The sequence below is a fragment of the Numenius arquata genome, chromosome 12 (assembly GCF_964106895.1).
Source record: "Numenius arquata chromosome 12, bNumArq3.hap1.1, whole genome shotgun sequence".
Classification (NCBI taxonomy): Eukaryota; Metazoa; Chordata; class Aves; order Charadriiformes; family Scolopacidae; genus Numenius; species Numenius arquata.
The window spans coordinates 27452790-27469097 of record NC_133587.1 but is presented as its reverse complement, the minus strand read 5'-3'; the positions used below and the strand labels follow the sequence as shown (position 1 = coordinate 27469097).

Here is a 16308-nt window from a genome sequence, read left to right as displayed (position 1 = left end):
TGCTACAGCTCAAGCTGCGTTCTTGAGCAACTGGGGAGGAGCAGAGTAGGAAACCTGAAGTGGCGTTTTCCTGCCCAACGCTTCTTGAGTATCCGTTAATTTAATGCAAATCTGAAGGGTATTTGCTTGGTGTAAATCTGTGGTATTAGTGTAGTGAGTTGTCCTTCAGGACAGCCTGAAGTTGGCAGTGCCTGGTTGCTAAGTGGAGTTGATAGAGGTTTGGGGCTTTTTTTTTGGTGTTTTTTCCTCCCCGTTCTTTATCATCTGTGTGTGCATTTAGTGAGAGAAGCAGCGACTGTGTGAGTATCTGGCTCATAAATTTGAGTTGCAGTGGTTCAGGATTAAAAAGATAGTCAAACTTTGAAGTTGTTTGTCTTCCCCCCCCCCCCCCTTTTTTTTTTTTTTTAAATGTCCCTGTATACCTGGGCTTTATTAAAATATTTAGAGATATCCTTAAATTAGCTTGGCAAATGTACTGCAGTCTCTTTTTCTTGTAAAGTGTTTGTCCCGGGCTTGCACCCTGTAGCACATGGGTAGAGTGGTATCTGCAGCACTGAAAAAGAAGAGAAAAGAGCAACAATTTGCTTTGTCATTGCTGTGCTGCACTTGGCCTTGAGGCTACTTGTAAGGAAACAAATAGTTAAATTTTAACTCTACATCCTGTTGATCAACTGCTTTTTCATATGGTTTGAAGCAGACAGATAGTGGAGGCAGCTAATCATTAACAGTTCCTTCAACCTCCAAGCTTAACTTTGCATCTGGGATTAACTGTCATGGTCCCTAGCACCCAGTTATAATGCCAAGGGGGTTTGTTTGATGGGTTAGTTTAAATTTGCTTTGCAAAGGGAACATGTTGTGCTTTTAGAAGGGCTGTCTTCTCCCTCTTTGCCAAATCAGTACAATGCTGGACTTTTCTTCCTGGATTATGTTGTCTGGGAGTGAGAAATGCATCCCTGTTCCCCAGATTTTAAATTATACTACGTATTTATGTTTCAGCATAGGCCAACCGTATTTGAAGCTGATCTGATTGTTTGTTAGTGCTTGTTAACCTGCGTTAACTGAAGCTGGTTTGCCATACTTTACTTCTCTCCATCTTTGGTGTTTAAAAGTAGGTTTCGTGCATGAAATCACAAACTAACTTACTGTTTAGCTGCAGTGTTGGTCAGAGTGGACACTTACTCATAGCTACAGGTACCAAGCGTGGCCAGAGCTTTGCAAATGGTCTAGTTTGGCTGTTACCTGGTACCTGACTTGTCTCTCTTGGGAATTAACTGTTGTCTGGCTGGGTAGCTATGCTATCTTGCTAAAAATTGCTTGTGTTTTGGGTTTTTCCTCTTTTGGAAGTGAAAGACATGGTCTGTGACTATACAAGAAACTTCTACATCAACATCAAGCAAATAGATATAAATAAAAATACAAAAATTAACAACTGTTACGTGCTTTGTTTTGCATAATGATCACATAACAATTAATAACACGCAGTCTTTATAGGTCTAGAAAAAGTCATTTCTTCTTGATGAAGCGAGATGCTGTCTAGTAGCCGATGGGCAGCATATTGCTCTGTGCAAAGCATATGCTGGGAGCCTTTGCTTTGCACAGGGGCAAAATATCGCTTTGCTTTTCCGGTGTACCAGATGTGGTAAGAGTTGCAGTCTCATTTGCTTTGAAGAGTGGATTAGTCTCTCACGCAGACATGCCTGCGTGCCGGTCCAGACTTACAGATGTGCCCTAGGTTGCTGGCCCTGCACTGTGATACACAGATAGTCTTCTCTTTGCTTGGTTTACGTTACTGAAATCTGTGGAGAGACTTTACACATCGCTGCTCTATATTTAATTTTGGATAAGCTGTCTGATATAATTAATATATGCTCTTTTCCTGTTCTAAAGGGTTTTTTCAGTTAACAAGAATTTGTTGCAAAATTACTTAGGTCGTTTTCCAAAGCATGTATGGTACAGCATCTGTTCCTGGAATTTCTTATCCTCTGCTCTAGTAATTTATAGAATTTTCATTGTTCATTGCAAGGAGGGAAAAGTCAGTTTTCATGGACTACCTGCTAGGAGAAGATACATCTTTTTGTACTGTGAAGGGCTTTGTTTTGTTTTGTTTCTTTTTCCTTTTGATATCAATGTTAAAAACTCTTAGTAGAAAGATTAATTTTTGTCCATGCACTGAACAAAAAAATGAATTTGTTAGTAATAACAGATTCTGTTCATGAGTATAAAATAGAATCATAGATTTATTTCAAGGGGCACAGTAGTATTTTAGAATACTCTCTTTTGAAACATTGTGGTATGTGTCTTAAACGGATGTTCTCCTCAGTCTCCTGTATTGCTGTGTTGTTTAGGTGACTCTAAAGGGGTTTTTTCACCTATGCAGTGCTCATGTATTACAAAATATGAAGAGTTGCATTATATTAAAGAGTTTGTAAAATAGTTTGAGACCTGGTATGATCATTGAACAAAAGTGTTCAGGTTTTACAGGGGAATTGGAAGAGAGATGACCTAAGAACACGTAGCACAGCACTGAGATAATGTTACTTGATCTTGCTGAAAGCAAACTAAAAGACAGAAATAACATGCATATTTTAGTCTCTAAAAGGAAAAGAATAAATAATAGCCGGAGTTGAAGAAATTCGGGTAAGCTTGTTCTTAAGTCTTTGCTCTGTCGTCTGTGAAATTGGCTGCTGGAGAAAATGTAGGTGCAGTTGCTGATATCTAATACTGATGTAGTGGTAAATGCTTGATGTATAGGATTGTCTCATTTGGGAAGGTGCTTTTTATTCCTGGCTTTGGGATTTTTTTCAGAGCATGAGCATTTAGAACAATAAAGCTTGCTCCAGAGCTTTATTGAGATATTTAATTCACTTATTCCAAATAAACTTATGCAGACATACACATTTAATGTCTTGTATTGCTCTGGAAAATCACAGCTCTTATTTCCATTAAGATTCCATGCACTTCCAAAGTAAAAGAACTTTTTGCGATGTTACAAGTTGTCTGTTATTTAAGCTGTGAAAACAAGCTTGCTTGATATCACTGCTTTTAGGTACTTTTCCACTTGTGTTCCCACTTGTAATCTGCAATGCCGTGTATCAGAGCTGTAGGAGGATTTTATTTCTTTCTGTACTTACTCTGGAGAATTTAAGATTATTTGAGCATGTGCACCAGTTAATGGAAAAAACCAGTTCAATAGAAGGTATTTCAAAGTGAGTTCTGAACACTGAATGCTGCTTTTCCTAGAAATGGTCGTTTCCTGGATGCTTACCTTCCATCACCTTGCCTCATACAGAAGTAGGTGAAATATAAACTAATTTTGTGCTTTATCTTTGCCTCTGCTTCACTAAACAAAACCTTGCACATCACAATATCCATTTTAGATGAAGCCACTTCTAGAGACATACCCAAACAAGTACTGATGGACAAGGATTTTTCTTTCTTTTCTGAACCTCGACTCTCTGTTTCTGTGACAGTCTCTCCAGGAGGAATTGCTGCTTACTGAGAATTATTTTCCTTACTGAAAAAAGTGGTGGCTTGATAGGTTTTGTTCAGAGTCACTTGAAGTGGTGGTTTTTGTCAGATACCGTCTCCTGCAATGAGATCCTGAGCTTCTAGTAGGTAGTTTAACCAGTAAATTCAGCCCCTGAATCTTGAAATCAACTTGCTAGAGGTGGGGCTTTCTGTGGCATCTGATGGTTGATTTGTACTTGTTCTCCTTCAGCTAGGGTTTAAGCGCTGGTTATATTGCATGTAGAAGCATGTGTCTGTTATGTGAAGCTTAGTTTGATCCTTCACAGGCTGGTGGACTCCCTTTTTTTGTCTCTTTAGGTATATCCTAATAAAATGATGGCGCTCAGGATATTTTATATTTCTTTACTTGCAGGCTCTGTTTTATTCTTTTAGTAAAGCTGCTATAAAGAGTATGAGTGAAACTAGCCTCAGTGCTGAAATTAGTCCTTCCCTGTGCAGACTCTGATACGCACTGATGGCTTTGCTGAAAGAAATTACCGCACAGACTTCCCAAGCTTAGTCCCCCTCTGGGGCTGCAGGCAAATTGCTTCGCTTGTCTGTTCTGGTTTCCCAGCTGTGGAGTTGGAGTAATTTATTACTAGTGTCAGTCATAAGAACGTTGAGGGTTAATCTGCAAGGACTGTATCTGCATAGTGTCTTTAGAGTGTCAAAGCAGTAATGTATAATTGTAATTTTATTATTAATATTGGTTATTTCATTAAAGTGTAATTTTCAAACAGTGTTCGTGTAGATTAAACTCATTTTGTCAATAAACTGGCATTCTTCCAGCAGCATTAACTCGGTTCAGACTCTTTGTCTAATAGTGAAGCCTAAACGTGTAGATAGCTCTGTAAAGAAAACAGCAAATGCCTAAAGAAACCCCTACTTTCTTGTTTTTAATCTAGACTGTGGACATCCATAAAGAAAAGGTCGCTCGCAGAGAGATAGGCATTTTGACGACCAATAAGAACACATCGAGAACTCACAAAATTATAGCGCCAGCGAACATGGAACGTCCTGTAAGGTATATTCGAAAACCTATAGACTACACAGTGCTGGATGATGTTGGCCATGGCGTAAAGGTAAGAATACCCGGACACTTGAGGACTCCACATAACACAGATCAGGAGATAGGGTTGGGGCAGAATGTTACTGACATTAAAATGTTTAGTTCATTTATGGTAGGAAGGATCATGGGTTTGATACGCTCCCACATACAAACATTTCAATAACAAAATGGATTGTTTTACAGTGAGCGTTTTTTGAGCAATGTTTGCCATAACCTTGTGACTGTCAGTGGTAATCACAATGTCTGGTAATAATGACTCATGGTCTTAGGCTAATGACTTGTCAAAAAAGCCATGAATGACTTTTAACATTATCACTGCTTCCTCCTCTGATTAAATTGTCTCTCCTACTCCCTTTATTTATTTCTTTTGTTATTGAGAAAAATAAAGTCATCCGTTGTGGGGAAGCTGGCTGGTGAAGTGGGGTTTTTTGTTGGGGTTTTTTGGAGGGTGGTCATGAGAGAGGAGGTCAGCTAGTTGGCATCTAAATCTCAGTGGCATTTGATGTCTCACTCCCATTTGTGCTTTTGGACAGTCTCATTTTCCTTCTCTTAAAAAAAAAAAAAAGCCTTCGTAAATTAATGTCTACCTCCTTTGAAATGGTCATAGTTGAAGTGAATTAATAGAACACCCTTTGCTCCCTGGACATCTTTTTATAAAAAATAGCTTTGTATTCCCCTAGAGCTGGCCTTTCAGGTATATTCAGTTCAAAACAATCTTGCCTTGAATGGCATTAAAAAGCTTTTATTCAACACTTGTGTATCCTCTAAAGCTTGATGTGCTCTGGTCAGTCAGTTGTGCAGCTAGATCAGCCTGTCACATACCCTTTGAATCGCTGAGCTCTTGAGGAACAGATCTTTCAGAATTACTCAACACAAAAGAGTGCCAGGGTACCTCCTGCTTTGTAGTAACCTTCCAAAGGCCCAGAGGAGCATTTCCAACACAAGTTAGAGAGCAGATCTATACCATGAGAGCTCTAGGCTACGAATTAACATAGTGATTTTGGACTGCCTTGTTTTTTTCACTTTGTTTGTAGCTAAACTTGTAACTCTTAGAGTTGTTTTACACTAATGATTTAAGCCAGACTGGATGAAGCATAATTCTATGTAGAAGCCTGAACAGCATACCCTGAATTGCTGTAAAATAGAAACACTGGGGTAGGAGAAATTGGTAATTTTTCAGTACAGTGTCTGCATTTGAGGAGAGAGCTCTATGAATAGAGAATACAGGAATCCACAAATTCATTGTCAGGATGTTGGTTTCTGCATTTAAGTGCTCCAGGGATCAAGTGCTGTAGGAGACTTTTTCAAAAGTAGAATAATTACTGTTAGTCTCTGAAGTTGATGCTTTGATGAACTACTCGATTGTGCAGGCTCAAAACAAGTTGCTTGATCCATAAACGCTGAAGTTGTTAAGGTGTAGCTGTTGCATTTTTCAATATGACTGTTTGCTTTTAAGAGTACGGGTGTCTTTATTAACGTCACCCTGTTTGTTTAGGGGGTGGAAATGAGGTGCTGTTTTACCTATTTCTAGGCAGCTATAGAACATTTTTAGTAAAGGGTTTTTTTCCACTCTTAGTGTTTTAATTCTGTATTAAAAACTTGGTCTGTTCAGAGATAAAATAGCTTCCAGTAATAACCAAATTATCAACTCATTACAAGTCAGCTACAAATTGTATCTTGCTATTGTTTCTTTATTGAGTCATTTGCCTAAGTGTTTTATGACCATGGAAGGCATGAAGCACTTAGTAGAAAAAGGATGTTGGTATTTTGTGTGTAGACTTGTTGCATAAACGAAATAAGCTGCCCGCCAGGCCTTGGGTCTACAGTTCAAGATGGCTGTCATGCATTTGACACCTTCACCGGTGTTGACATTCGCTGGACACACTGTTGAGAAGAGTGGGCTGAAGTAGTGAATGACATAATTAAATGTTTTAGACATTGTATTACTTGGGTTCTGAGAGCGTGACACAGATTATAGCTCTGAAGGAAGTAGCTTGCTTTGTCTGCAAACAGCTAGTGCCGTTACAAGAAAACCAAACCAACTTAAGAAACTGTCCTGTTGGAAATCAGCACAAATAACGGATGGTGCTGAGAACCTGAATTGCTTCTTGAACTTACAAATTAGGGGGAAGCATACAATAAATTGAATTACAAACTACTTCTTGTCTAGAATGGTCTTAGAAGATGCTTCAGACTCTGTTAAGTCTTACTTTCTTGACCAAAAATTTCACCCCAATTTATACAGCAACGTGTCTGATAGAACCCGTGTTTTTCTAGAGGAGAAGTAGTTTGAATTCTGCCTGGAGCAATTGTCAATTTGACAAACTTGCAGGTCCTTGAATGTCTTCTGCTGTGGCAACTGTCAATAAAATACAGTAAAACGCATACATTGACATTTAAGTATTAAAAATTATGCAACACTGAAATCTGCAGGTGACAATTTATTGCTGTTAATGGGACTCTATCAAATCCTGCATCAGAACACAACAAAGAGAAAGGAAAAATACAAGGAAGAGAAATCAAAGATACAGGATGGATTAGAGCCTGTTTCTGCTTTTATTTATTTCATGAAATACTAATCCCAGAAAAAATGTCATTAAAATATGCAGTATAATTTAAGGGGTGATCCTGAATTATTTTATATTAAAAGTGTAAATAAAAATACTGGCTCTCAGAATTTAAAAAAAAAATAAAAAATAGAATGATAGGTAATTCTCAGAGCAAATGCTGTCTTCCTCTGTACATCTTCCATCTGAGCAAATGCAGAAACACCTCCTGTGCATACTCACAGCTCATTTTCTTTGTGTGTGTCTCTGATGCTTCCCATGGCTGTGTAGAGGGGATGCAAAAGCAGGTGCCTGTGCTTGGGGCCTGGAGAAGGGCTCTGCGTGCTCCCCTCTGTCTCGCATGCAGCAGTTTTTTTGGGGGCAGGTGATGAGAGTGGGGGCGGCAGTGACGGTAAGCAGCTGCTCTCTATAGCAGGTTTCCTCCTTGATGGGAGAAACCTTCTTGGAAGGCAGTGCTGTTTTCTCTTCCAGCAGCTTCTTGGTAGAAAAGCTTTTTCGTAGAGCATCCTAGGATCACAGAGGTGCTTTCTCTGACAGCCTGAAAGCTCCGTGGCAGCCCCAAGCTGCTAAAGCTGCTCCACTCCCCACCCCTTCCCTTTGCAGGGGCAGATACAGATGAAGTCTCCAAAAGGAGTAAAGTTGCTTTTTTTTTTTATATACGTGCCTATGAAGCCAAGACTAGCATCAGTCAAAATCAGGAGTGCTTTTAAAGTTGGTTTGCTAGTGAGAAGGCTTTTCCTTGCAACACAAATATTATGTGTAGATGGCTCCAAGAAACACACAGGCAAGCATTTTTGCCAGTCTGTTAAGTAGTTGCTCAGCTGTCACCCTCTGGGGATAGGGGAATGTAGCTGAAGTCATTCTTGGTAAATAAGAGTAACTGTCGTGATGTGAGAGCCTGCCTTCCTGTGTAGAGCTTGGGTTAAAATTATTAGGCAGAGGCTACTCTAACATTTCCTTCCTTCTCTTTCCTCTTCTTTTGTGCAAGGGAAAAAAAAAAAAAGGTAGTGTGCCAGCAAATAAATAGGTCAAATACAATTACTCATACAGAAAATCCTCAGTTTAAGAGGGGGGAGAAGGAGGAGGAAGCTTGGAAGCTGCCTTAAAAGCACTAAAGTTGGCCTTTGAATTTATTATAATTTTTTTTTTTTTTTCCCGAATAGGAGGCAGGTGGAATTGCAGCAGTTTGTAAAATGACAGCTAAGTAGGAAATTAAAACGATGCCTTATGCTAAAGGCAGATAAAATGTTGAATACTTGCTAAATTGAAATGCCTAATAGCTGTAATTGGATCGTTTGTTTTTTGGAAGTAATAATTCCTCAAAATCCAACTTGAATTGTATATAAAGATTGATCACTTTTCAGCTTTGTTTTAAGGAACAATTTGGAATTTGGTCTCCATAAATGACTTGCATTTCAGTGCATTAAAACTGGAAGAAGCTTTCTTGCCCAGGAAGTCAAACAGGAGTTAAGCATTCAGAAATCTTTCTCAAGCAAATGGAAGTTGGCAGGAGACCCCTAAAGTAGGGTTTGGGCCAAAACTTACCAAATAACTAAGGTCAGAGAAAGGGAGCCTTGCTCTCATCCTTGTACCGCTTCTCAGCCTGCCCTACTCACCTGCATTCCTCATGCTCATGTCTGTGTTGGTGCAAAACAAAAATGCAGATGAGGTGCTGATGTGAGGGTAGAAGGCTACCTAATCGTGTCTGCTTCCCGTTTAGGCTAAGACCTTTTATGTGTTAGCTGCTTGAGTATTAACTTTTAAATAATTCACTCTAATAAAAACAAAGTGAGACAGGGATCCTGAACCTGAGCCTCTGATGCCTTTGTCCCTGTATTAGCCTGCGTCAGACACGCTTCAAAGGATGTCATGCGGCCAATTTCATTAAAGTCACATCATCCCTCTGGGGTCAGGGCCAAACAGTAAATATTGCTGTAGGGTAAAGAAGGCTTCTCTGGGGGAAAAAGTAACTTTTCCTGTTGCCAACTCTAATGACTCCCTTTTGAGTGTTGACAGTGTGTGCTTTTCATAAGGCGCTTTGCTACTGGAAATTCAGAAGTGTGTGTGGTGTCGTCTGACACAATGTAGGTTTCAAGCCTTTCTGTGTGCAAAGAAAACTCAAAACTATGAGATCTCTTTATTTTCTGATTTTGGAAATGATTTTTTTTTACATTAACCTTATTCTATTGTAGCTAGACTCAAAGTTACCAACTCAAAGAATTCAAAAAACTTGAAGTATTTACAGGCAAGAATCTAGGTGTCTTTCTCTGAACAAGACTACTGAGTACTGAAGGAAAAATATTAAGTTTGTCTGTCATCCACAAGCAGGTTTTTGTATGTTAATAGCAGTTTAATATGTAAAACCATTTTAAAGTCAAATGTGACTTGAAAATTTTTGCCTGCTTAGTTTGGAAACTGAAAAGAAAAAAAAAAGACATAAAGGAGAGAAGCAGTGCTGACAAGCTACATCTGGTTACTGTTAACAGAAGACTATGTAATTACTAGGTTGCAAATAATACTGGGAGAGGTTATAGCTAAAAGTTAAAGGTAAAATTTCACTGAAGAGAAACTTACCTAATCATGTTCAATCTTGAAAGAAATATTAATTTGAAACCTAAATTTTCTCAAAATAATCTGCCTTACAAGAGACTATAAGGAAATAAAGAACAAAGAAAGGCTTCTGACCCATTCTGGTAATGAAATTGAGACACAGGAATGATTTCTTTAAAACTGCACAGAACTAGTGGCAGAAGTGTGTTAACCTGAGTGTCTGACACCCACATACAGTCTGCCTTCCGAAAACATCTTTGATTACATACTTTCCCTAAGTCCATATCTTGATTTCTGTGAGGAAACCATATTCTAAACTTGGTGCTTTACCGTGTCCTTTCCTCAGACATCCCAGATCTTCATGTACAAGTACCCCTCCAGCTGCTTTTCTTGCTCCGACTGTGTCATCTTGCGGTACTCCCAAACTGCTCCACTGATGAGACAGGAGGCAATCTTGTGCAAAAATCTATGAGGATGCCTATGGAGCAATTGAATTGCCTGGCTGCAGATACATAATAGCACTTCAAACGGTCCTAAGGCCAGCTGCCTTTCTGTAGGGATGTCTCAGATAATTCTCCCTTGGCTAATAAAGGAAATACCTTTTTAAGTAAACAGGGAGGTTGTCTAAAGAGTCATCAAGCACAATCAGGGTTTTTTTTCTGTTGTGGTTGATGGCTGTGATTACTGGTCAAAGGTAACGGATCTGAGGCTGGTTATTGCTTTTGCACAGCATACATATAAAAAGTTCTGAGTTTGCCAGATGCTATTAGACTGACGCATTTTTTAAACATTTGTTTCTATTGATCAGCATTTATATTGAATGGTCTTTAATGATGGCTTTCAGTGGTCCTAGGTATGGCAGAATATTGAGTAAAATTGGCTCTTTAAATTCAAAAGTTGAGAAATAGTGAGTGACATACACATACAGTAGGGGAAGTACAACCGACCTGCATAGAGATTTGAAGTTTCTGCAATCTGAAATTGGAGAGTTCGTAGCTGAAATGTGCAGAAGGAACTTGCTGGATGTCAGTGTGATAAGGATTTTGATCCTATGTGCAAGTGGCCTTTTGTATTTCTGTGCTTATAGATACATTTGCTCACATAAATGTCCAAACAGTTTATAACTCAAATAATAGCTTTCTGGTTCCCTGAGTCATGACTAATGTTCCCCCATGACTTGTTACTTGACATGGAAACTATTAAAAACAGTTAGTTAGATGGCTGCCTCCTGAGGCCAGCCAGCTGAGTCCCTCAAATGTCTGGACATCCTTTGGCTGCCAGTAGATGCTTTTGCTTGCCTCACACCCTACCCTTTCATGCCATTCTTGGTCTTGTCCCTTTGGCCTCAGTTCCAGAAAGCTGCTTACTGCCTTTGTCGGCAGGTATTTTTGTACTGTTTGGACTACCAGAACCGAGCATGCTGGAATTGCTGAAATAGTTGCCTTAAGCAAGTAAACCTCATTCTTGGTACTTACAGTCAATACTTGACTGTCCCAAAATGTTGCTTGTCCTATCCAAACCCACAGCTAAAATTCTCAGTGCAGGTACTCTGAATTCCTGGCATCATTTACAGAAGCAGCCTCACATTTGGCTTTGATAAATGCCTTGCATGGCTGTTGCAAACACCTGTTTTGCTCATTGCCTTAATTGCATTACTGCTTTCCAGCCCACTGCTGGCTGTCAGTCCGTGGCCAACCTCCTGTCCCACACTGTCAGGACTCTGCGGATGTGCCACTGCCCTAGCTGTCATCTTTTGGAAATGCAGTGAGGTTGACTCCTGTTTCTTGAACCTGAGACTGTGGTTTCTTAATTTTGTGACAGACCTTAAAACTTCATCCAGGACTGCCACATGCTTGGCAGATTTTCCCTGGAAAGGCAAAATTGTTCTGCTTGCTTCTTTGAAACATCTCTCTGCTATGATGCTTGCAAGAAACCCCAACCTGTACTGCTGCTTACCATGCTATCTTGTTTCTGGGAACATCCTGATCTGTCTAGTTCTCTGCCTCAGCACCACAAGCGTCCCCAGCAAGCCTACATACCGTGTTTTTGTTCTGATGTGTACGTCAACCAGGATGCTGGTATCTGACTGTCTCCTGTGTGTACAGTAATACAACTAGAGGGAGGAGAAGGGAATCATGCTCCTTACAGCTTCTGCAGGGGTTCTCAGTGCTGCTCTTCAGTTGACTAAGCTCTTTTCCTTTTGCACCTCCTATCTCTTATTTTATAGATCCTTCTCAGAACAGTCTTTTCCCTCTTCAAGCTGTGAACCTTATGCACGCTGCTGCTTCTCTTCCTCATGCCTTGCATTTCCTTCCTTCCTGACTCTGACCTTCTCAGTACTGATCAGGCAGTCGGTGATGGTCATGGTCTGCCAACTGGCTGGCTGGCCTAGAGGCATTTGTAGAGAGATGCTTGAACCTACATTAAACATGCACCTGCTCTTCCTTTTGGTTTTCTGCAGTGTTTTTTTTCCGTTTTTCTTAAAAGCATAATGAGTCTAGACCTGCTGCCTAAACTGTTCCCAGTTCCAAGCAATTTTTAAAATTGCTTAGAGAGCACTACATTTGGTTTTCAGACCAAGAAATGCAGCAAGGTTGACCTCAAAAGCTAAGCCAATAAATACAAGAAAATGTCTCCTCCTAATTAATTAGCTTATTAACCATGATTAAATAGCCATATGGTTCATCTCGCTTCGATTCATTTGCTTTCCTCCCTTACTTCTGTCTTTTGGATCAGGAGTTCCTCTCCCATAAGAATGCCTGTTCCTTTTGCATTCCTTCCTTCTGTGTTTTCCTGCCTGTACGACCCTTGTTTATATTGACAGCAGCAGAGAGGACATGTACAGAGCTTTTTACTTATAGAAAGCAGTATAACAACAGTTACTAATTCTTCTGCACAATAAAGAATTGTGTGTATCTGTCTGTATATTTTTTAACTGGTAGCAAAAGAGATGAATCTCACCTGATGCAGTGGTAGAGACAGGAATAAAGATCAAGAGCTGTTGGGCTTCAACTATATGTTTAGTATGTAAAACAGCAGTAGAAAGGTTTGAAATAAGATAAAGATTCCTGATTCATTTGCTAGATGTTGATATTCATGCTGTCGCTGCAGTGGAGGCAGAATGTAGCAGTGATTAAGGAGGAGGTGGAAGGACTCGCCGTAAGTGCTGAGTGACACTGCGTAAGGGAAGGAAAGAGTGGAAGCTTTCTGGTTTTGTGTTTTTGAGGCAGGCAAATTTAGTAGTAGAGGCTGGGTAAGAAACCATGCCACCCTTCCTTTTAAGCCTTTAAAAGGTTTCTATCTGTGGCTGCTGGGGAGGGATGGGACCAAGAGTTTCAGTTTTTGGTCTCTTTTAACAAGTTCCTTGTGTTATGCCATTGCCCTTGGCAACTGGTGAAGTAAGGGAAAGGGTCACATATTCCTGTGAGAGAGGGAAGCAAATTTCATTGCTAAAAGCCTGTTTTAAAAATATAATGTTTGGAAGACTACCCTGGCATCCTGGAAACTGAGCCTTTGCCATTAAATAAGTATGTGAGGACAGAAGTGGTTTAAATGCCTTAATTCTGCCACTCTGCTGCTGAACCTCTGTCCAGACTGGAAGAGAATGGGATGACCTTCAAATTTACTTATCACAGCTAAACTTTTTCATTTGAATTTTGGTGCAGGTTTTGTGTTTCTGTTCTTATAATATGAATAACTTTAAGGTCAATGGCTTTCAACCTCATTTGATTTGTAAATCCCAGCTGTCTTTCAGTGGTTTTGCAGACCTTGTCAGAAATCTCACATATCCATATTGCTGTATAGCATGTTTTAATTATATTCTCTGAGTTCATGGGTGCCTTTAAACTGGTCTGTGTTTCTTGGGAGAGGAGGAGAAGGTGCAAGCTGCACTTTGAAATGCTGTGCATTAGGAGGCTTGTTCTGGAAGTGACAGTTTATTTCCAAACAATCTCAAAAAAAAAGCCCATTGGGATTATTTTATATTTTGGGTTTTGTATTTGCTTGGGTTTTTTAAATCGGTGAAACTAATCCTTTTCCCCATTCAAAAAAATGAGTGTCATTGTCCCCCTCTCCCCCCCAATACAATTAGAGAACTCAACTTGAATTTATTTTACATTTGTTTTCCTTTTGAAGCCAAGTTTTCATAATTATTTTTTTTCCTCTGCAATCACAAAGGTTGTTAAAATGATATAGTGGAGTCTTATAATGACTTGGTGCTAAGAGCTAAAATTTCAGAATAACACTCATTAAAGCACTGCCAACACAGTTTTAGGCAGCCAGCGCTGTGCTGGCTTGAATCAAATTTCAATCAATAAACCAGAGGTGAAAGGCGCTGCTGCTCATCCTGTTTGAGAACTCCCTTTTCTTTATTTACCATTCAATGCAGCAGCTAGGATTTCTTCAAAACACATGAAGGTTAAGTGTCTAAACAACAGGCAAGTCTATTCTGCGCTGTATAGCTGAAACTGTGGGTTTGTGAACAAGTTCTTAAGTGCACATTGCCATTGAAGTAGCATTGTTTTGGGTTTGGATTTGGATGGTTAGCAAAGGGCTTTTCAACCCTTTACTGCCCATGAGGAGCCTGGCAAACAAATCTGGCAAAGCTTAACTAAACTTCATTTTGACACAAGTGTTTTTCCTGTGGTCACGTAGTCAGACAAAGAACTTTCCATGACTAAGCGAGCAGTAAAATCTCTTTTAGTGTACTGGGATGTAGCTAATCATCAGTAGACACCAATGATTTTTTTTTTTTTAAAATGTCATTATCTGTAGTTTAACCTGTCCTATCAGTTGTGATGGATCTGCCATTAATTTCTGCCTTTTTCCCCCCTTTTTTTGCCAACGTTAAGTGGCTAAAAGCCAAGGTAAGAAGTGTTATTTCTCCTTTGACCCACAGTGCCTCATGTGACTGATAGTAAAGGCTGCAGAGCCATTAAAACTGAAAACTAGCGCTCTCTTATGCTCTCCTCTGCTTTCCATAGGATACTTAGATTAAACATGCTATACTTGTTTTTTTTTTTATTTACAGCATTTAGTGTGTGTCAATATATCTGTGATACATTGACATCTGCATTTATACATAGATACATTAATTTCTCTAACACATGTAGTGCTTTGCTCTGAATTCAGTAGATGCCTTGATTCCCTTCACTTACATTTTTTGCAGGAGACTTCCCAGACAACCTGAATGACTCTGCTAGTCAAATAGCAGGGGCAAATTGAGAAATTCCGGGCCCATGCTGACTGAATTGTACTGTCAGTGTTAAAGTTTGATTTAAATTATTAACACCCGAATGGAGATGAACAGAAATGTGGCTTCCCTTTAAAGAAAATAGGATATAAGAGACTTGTGCATGAACCTGTCAATTGCCTACCTTTCTGATGTCTGTTGTAAATTAATAGCAAAAATAACATTGAGCTTTTATTTAGACTCTTTGTATTTACTGGTGTCTGTCTTGTGTGTTGCTGAAAACTTGCTGTTTGACAGCTGTCTGGGAATTCTCACTTCACATTCTTACACTTAAAAAAAAAAAGAAGCTGTCAATAATAGAGCTGCTCTGTTATAAAAATAAAATCATGTTTTCCCTTATTTCAGCATGGAAATAACCAGCCTGCAAGAACTGGCACCTTGTCAAGAACAAATCCGCCTACACAAAAACCACCAAGTCCTCCTATGTCAGGCCGGGGAACTCTGGGGTAAGGATGAAGAGTGCTTGGTCCCGCCTGTGCAATAGAAAGTTTTAATTGTGTCAGTGTTGGTGTTTCTTAAATATGTGGATAGATGGCAATTCTGACTGCTTCTAGCAAAAAACATGATTACCTTTTCTGTGTAAGCCCTTTTGGCTACATTGACTCTTAATTTCATTATGACCTTTTGAAAGAATGTTTTTTGGGGGGGAAGGATTTATTATAGATATGGGTAAATGAGAAGGCAATTGTTATTCCTGATCTTTGGGGAGAAATCCCTAGTGACACAGAAGAGTATCAATAGGTTTTAACTTCAGTTGGGGAAAGACTTAATCGTTAAAGTTTTTGTCTACTCATTTCTCAATATGATAAGAGGTATGAAATGGCTGCTAGGGCATAATTACGGCATTGTGAACATATTGGCAACACTGATTCTCACAGACTTGTGCATTTTTATGTTTATGCTTAAATGAGGAAGGATTTGCTATTCCCAAGTCCCACTGTGACCAGAGTTCCCTGCCGTAGCATCTATTTTTTGTGGACTTACGGGGAGTGAAATCTGCTTATCTTGGTGTGCCAGCAAGTAGTTGCTGCTGGAGACCAGAACATTAATACTTGAGAAGCTCAGAGCACTGCCATATGGTTTTGTCTGTTCAGCTGTGCAACATCTTCCAAAAGGCATCCTAAGCAAGACCTTCTCCCTATTTGTCATTCTTAGTCTCTCCTTTATGCTGAGGATAGGATTGAGGTACTGTAAAGCTGGCTGGTGTGGTTGTGTTGGCTTCAGGTGCATTGTCTGGCAGAGGCAGGGAGCTGGAAAAATGAGGAATAATGAGACGGAACAGGATGGAGATCAGGAGCAATGGTCAAGGAAAATTAGAAACAGCAACTCCTTTTGTCGAAGACTTAGTGATTTTTAATCCTGAT

The 16308-nt window shown here is 39.6% G+C and overlaps 1 protein-coding gene across 15 annotated transcripts in view; it reads left to right on the top strand.

Annotated features, from left to right (window-relative positions):
* Positions 1-16308, top strand: part of ABI1 (abl interactor 1) — an 81689-nt gene that overhangs the window by 47142 nt on the left and 18239 nt on the right. For 8 of the 15 annotated variants that reach the window (XM_074157794.1, XM_074157800.1, XM_074157801.1 and 5 more), the window contains exons 3-5: positions 4413-4589; positions 14544-14558; positions 15290-15390. In XM_074157794.1, coding sequence (XP_074013895.1) covers positions 4413-4589; positions 14544-14558; positions 15290-15390 — 293 coding nt within the window. The remainder of the gene's footprint in view (positions 1-4412; positions 4590-14543; positions 14559-15289; positions 15391-16308) is intronic. The other 7 variants (XM_074157798.1, XM_074157806.1, XM_074157795.1 and 4 more) reach the window with 2 other exon arrangements.